Source organism: Taudactylus pleione, unplaced genomic scaffold (genome assembly GCF_031769625.1).
Source record: "Taudactylus pleione unplaced genomic scaffold, aTauple2 ptg000012l, whole genome shotgun sequence".
Taxonomy (NCBI): Eukaryota; Metazoa; Chordata; class Amphibia; order Anura; family Myobatrachidae; genus Taudactylus; species Taudactylus pleione.
Genome location: NW_028284415.1, coordinates 4,374,350 through 4,380,349, shown reverse-complemented (window position 1 = coordinate 4,380,349; position 6,000 = coordinate 4,374,350). Strand labels below are relative to the sequence as shown.

The 6,000-nt window shown below is 51.2% G+C and overlaps 1 protein-coding gene across 1 annotated transcript in view; it reads left to right on the top strand.

The window, feature by feature from the left end:
• Positions 1-1,125: 1,125 nt before the first annotated feature.
• TRIM25 (tripartite motif containing 25) overlaps positions 1,126-6,000 on the top strand; it is a 97,249-nt gene continuing 92,374 nt past the window's right edge. Inside the window, exon 1 of the mRNA XM_088468550.1 lies at positions 1,126-1,829. Within this exon, the coding sequence (XP_088324676.1) occupies positions 1,239-1,829 (591 nt within the window). The 5' untranslated portion in view covers positions 1,126-1,238. The remainder of the gene's footprint in view (positions 1,830-6,000) is intronic.

The following is a 6,000-nucleotide window of genomic DNA, read 5'->3' as shown; positions in this document are numbered from 1 at the left end:
TCCCGGCGTCGGGGAAATGACAGCCGTCTAGATATAGACGCCCGGCATTTCACCCTCGCCGGGATATGACAGTCGGGAAGCCGGCTGTCGGTATTAAGGCAGCCGGTTTCCCGATTGTATCCAGGCCTAACCGCCCCCCCCACACACACAGTCATTTTTAAATTAACTTTAATGTCAACATAATGAATATTGACATTATGACTGTCGGCTTGTATAAAACACACTAGAATACATTTAAGTAATCAACGTCTCAGAACTTGTATTCATTATTTCGTCAGGATTAGCAAAATGACAAATACAAGTTCTGAAACATTGCTTACATAAACGGGTCAGTGTGTTTTATACAAGCCGTCCAGAGTGTCACACACACAATCAGCTGGCTCCAGAGTGTCTCACACAAACACACACACACAAACAGCTGGCTCCAGAGCGCCTTGTGCCGGCACTGCCCCTTAACCACATGACGTCATGCTGTCATGTAGAGGGGCCTGGGCCACCGGCACCTGGAAGTACAACATTGCCCAGAGCATCCAGAGGAGGCTGCAAAGACTGCAGGGTGTCTGTCTGGGCAGTACTGCAGCAGTGATAATGGCTGCAGGGTGCAAGCACCCTGCTAGCCAGTAACAAAGGCCATGGGGTAGCGATGGTGCTGCAGTCCTGCGGTTATGGCACTGTATGCAGTCAAAACACACCCACAACACAGGCCACACCCCTATGTAAATCACAGCTACACCACACTAGTCACAACCCCACATCACCAGTCACACTGCTGCAGCGCTGGTCACACCCCCTGCAGCGGCACACAATAGGCCCTTCATAAATTTCAGCTCCAGGCCCATGTGGACATTAATCTGGCACTGGTTGGGAGGTATGCCATTCTGTAGTAAACAGCTATCATTCCGCATGTAAAATATGTGAAATCATTTTAGCAAGAAGTGTACAGAAGATATAGTTCATAGGTTTAAGATTTTTCAAATTATACATAAAAGTTCAGTCTGCTCCCATATAGTCACTTGGCATTCCGTTTATGCAGACCAGACTGTCATTCCTTTGAGCACATCCCCTCCCCACGCCTCTTCCCTTACTGAGAGGAAACGAAACTAAGCTATTTTTAAACACAAGCAGACAGCTTACAGCCTGAGGTTGCAGTGCAGTGCTAGAGGAGCAGGCCGTGGATAGTAGTAATTGCTGTCTGCTATCCCGCGACAGACAGAACAGAAGTCGCTACTAGTCTCATCATGGCACAGACCCTGGAAGAGATGGCGGAGGAGCTGACTTGCTCCATCTGTCTGGGTCTCTTCTCGGTCCCAGTCACCATCCCGTGTGGACACAACTTCTGCCACAGTTGCCTGGATCTCACCTGGAAGGAGTCCATCGTGTCGGTGTACAGCTGCCCCCAATGCAGGTGCAGCTTCCTGGACAAGCCAGAGCTGAGGAAGAACACGCTGCTCAGCAATCTGGTCAGCCAGGTGGCAGCAGCCCGGGATGAGAAGCAGAAGGATCCAGAGATGGAAGAGAATGACGTGCAGGAGATCCCAGCGCCTGTGATGTGTGACAGCTGCAGGAAGACCGTGGCTTCCAAAACATGTCTGACCTGCATGGCTTCCTTCTGCCAGGAGCATCTGCTGCCCCACCTGGAGAGCCCGGCCTTCTTGGACCATCAGCTCAGCCAGCCCCTGGGGGACCTGCAGGAGAGAAAGTGTGGGGAGCATAACAAGTTAATAGACCATTACTGCCATACCCACAGCAAATGCATCTGCTGCTACTGTGTCCTTTCTCACAAGCAGTGCCAGACCTCTACACTACAGGAGGGCAAAAAGCAGAAGGAGGTGAGGTGCTGAGTGGTATAATATATATACAACACATAGCCCTGTAATGTATGAAACTTATCATCTATTTGCTTTTTTCTTCTGCTTTTTCCTACATTTCTGTATCAGGATAAGATCCTATACCTGTATATAATGTATACATAGCCATATAACATATGCCATACACCGCTTTATATTAAGTGGAACACACTGTAAGAACTCCTGACCCATGTAATATATAGAGATGAGATTTCCGGATTCTGTGGCATCCGCACCGCTCCGAACATGGGGGTTGCGAGTCCACCCGAACGCAAGTTTGGGTGTTTCCGCCGAATCTGATCCTCCGGCGAGTCCGAACTTTATGTGAATGACGTCGGATTCTCGTAAGACTTTTTTTTCTATATAAGGCGCCGAGTCCCGTTCGCGGCGCCTTATGTAGAAAAAACACAGAAGGAAGCACACGCCCACCGCTCTGCTGATAGGCTAAGGGGGCACGCTGCGCTATATTCTGCTGATGAATATGTACAGAGGCACTGGCAGCACACCGCTATACTCTGCTGATGGCTATGTATAGGGGCACTGACAGCAGACTGCGCTATAACCTGCTGATGGCTATGTATAGGGGCACTGACAGCATGCTGCGCTATACTCTGCTGAAGGTGGTTATGTATAGGGGCACTGACAGCACGCTGCGCTATACTCTGCTGATGGCTATGTATAGGGGCACTGACAGCACGCTGCACTATACTCTGCTGATGGCTATGTATAGGGGCACTGACAGCACGCTGCGCTATACTCTGCTGATGGCTATGTATAGGGGCACTGACAGCACGCTGCACTATACTCTGCTGATGGCTATGTATAAGGGCACTGACAGCACACCGCTATACTCTGCTGATGGCTATGTATAGGGGCACTGACAGCACACCGCTATACTCTGCTGATGGCTATGTATTTGGGCACTGACAGCACGCTCCGCTATACTCTGCTGATGGCTGTGTATAGGGGCACTGACAGCACGCTGCGCTATACTCTGATGGTGGCTATGTATAGGGGCACTGACAGCACGCTGCGCTATACTCTGCTGATGGTGGCTATGTATAGGGGCACCGACAGCACGCTGCGCTATACTCTGCTGATGGTGGCTATGTATAGAGGCACTGACAGCACACTGCGCTATACTCTGCTGATGGCTATGTATAGGGGCACTGACAGCATGCTGCGCTATACTCTGCTGATGGCTATGTATAGGGGCACTGACAGCACACCGCTATACTCTGCTGACGGCTATGTATAGGGGCACTGACAGCACGCTGCGCTATACTCTGCTGATGGTGGCTATGTATAGGGGCACTGACAGCACGCTGCACTATACTCTGCTGATGGTGGCTATGTATAGGGGCACTGATAGGACGCTGTACTACACTCTGCAGATGGCTATGTATAGGGGCACTGTGACAGCATGCTGTACTATACTCTGCTGATGGTGGCTATGTATAGAGGCACTGACAGCACGCTGCGCTACACTCTGATGGCTATGTATAAAGGCACTGACAGCACACCGCTATACTCTGCTGATGGCTATGTATAGGGGCACTGACAGCACGCTCCGCTATACTCTGCTGATGGCTGTGTATAGGGGCACTGACAGCATGCTGCACTATACTCTGCTGATGGTGGCTATGTATAGAGGCACTGACAGCACGCTGCGCTACACTCTGATGGCTATGTATAAGGGCACTGACAGCACACCGCTATACTCTGCTGATGGCTATGTATAGGGGCACTGACAGCACGCTCCGCTATACTCTGCTGATGGCTGTGTATAGGGGCACTGACAGCACGCTCCGCTATACTCTGCTGATGGCTGTGTATAGGGGCACTGACAGCATGCTGCGCTATACTCTGCTGATGGCTGTGTATAGGGGCACTGACAGCATGCTGCGCTATACTCTGCTGATGGCTATGTATAGAGGCACTGACAGCATGCTGCGCTGTACTCTGCTGATGGTGGCTATGTATAGGGGCACTGACAGCACACTGCACTATACTCTGCTGATGGTGGCTATGTATAGGGGCACTGACAGCACGCTGCACTATACTCTGCTGATGGCTATGTATAAGGGCACTGACAGCACACCGCTATACTCTGCTGATGGCTATGTATAGGGGCACTGACAGCACACCGCTATACTCTGCTGATGGCTATGTATTTGGGCACTGACAGCACGCTCCGCTATACTCTGCTGATGGCTGTGTATAGGGGCACTGACAGCACGCTGCGCTATACTCTGATGGTGGCTATGTATAGGGGCACTGACAGCACGCTGCGCTATACTCTGCTGATGGTGGCTATGTATAGGGGCACCGACAGCACGCTGCGCTATACTCTGCTGATGGTGGCTATGTATAGAGGCACTGACAGCACACTGCGCTATACTCTGCTGATGGCTATGTATAGGGGCACTGACAGCATGCTGCGCTATACTCTGCTGATGGCTATGTATAGGGGCACTGACAGCACACCGCTATACTCTGCTGACGGCTATGTATAGGGGCACTGACAGCACGCTGCGCTATACTCTGCTGATGGTGGCTATGTATAGGGGCACTGACAGCACGCTGCACTATACTCTGCTGATGGTGGCTATGTATAGGGGCACTGATAGGACGCTGTACTACACTCTGCAGATGGCTATGTATAGGGGCACTGTGACAGCATGCTGTACTATACTCTGCTGATGGTGGCTATGTATAGAGGCACTGACAGCACGCTGCGCTACACTCTGATGGCTATGTATAAAGGCACTGACAGCACACCGCTATACTCTGCTGATGGCTATGTATAGGGGCACTGACAGCACGCTCCGCTATACTCTGCTGATGGCTGTGTATAGGGGCACTGACAGCATGCTGCACTATACTCTGCTGATGGTGGCTATGTATAGAGGCACTGACAGCACGCTGCGCTACACTCTGATGGCTATGTATAAGGGCACTGACAGCACACCGCTATACTCTGCTGATGGCTATGTATAGGGGCACTGACAGCACGCTCCGCTATACTCTGCTGATGGCTGTGTATAGGGGCACTGACAGCACGCTCCGCTATACTCTGCTGATGGCTGTGTATAGGGGCACTGACAGCATGCTGCGCTATACTCTGCTGATGGCTGTGTATAGGGGCACTGACAGCATGCTGCGCTATACTCTGCTGATGGCTATGTATAGAGGCACTGACAGCATGCTGCGCTGTACTCTGCTGATGGTGGCTATGTATAGGGGCACTGACAGCACACTGCACTATACTCTGCTGATGGTGGCTATGTATAGGGGCACTGATAGGACGCTGTACTATACTCTGCAGATGGCTATGTATAGGGCACTGACAGCATGCTGCACTATACTCTACTGATGGTGGCTATGTATAGGGGCACTGACAGCACGCTGCGCTATACTCTGCTGATGGTGGCTATGTATAAGGCACTGACAGCATGCTGCGCTATACTCTGCTGATGGTGGCTATGTATAGGGGCACTGACAGCATGCTGCACTATACTCTGCTGATGGCTATGTATAGGGCCACTGACAGCACGCTGCACTATGCTCTGCTGATGGCTATGTATAGAGGCACTGACAGCACACCGCTATACTCTGCTGATGGCTATGTATAGGGGCACTGACAGCAGACTGCGCTATATCCTGCTAATGGCTATGTATAGGGCACTGACAGCACACTGCACTATTCTCTGCTGATGGCTATGTATAGGGGCACTGACAGCACGCTGCACTAAGCTCTACTGATGGTGGCTATGTATAGGGCCACTGACAGCACGCTGCACTATTCTCTGCTAATGGCTATGTATAGGGGCACTGACAGCATGCTGCACTATACGCTACTGATGGTGGCTCTGTATAGGGGCATTGACAACATGCTGCGCTATTCTCTGCTGATGGCTATGTATAGGGGCACTGACAACATGCTGCGCTATTCTCTGCTGATGGCTTTGTATAGGGGCACTGACAGCACGCTGCACTATACTCTGCTGATGGTGGCTATGTATAGGGGCACTGTGACAGCATGCTGTACTATAGTCTGCTGATGGTGGCTATGTATAGGGACACTGACAGCATGCTGCGCTATACTCTGCTGATGGCTATGTATAGGGGCACTGACAGCACACCGCTATAC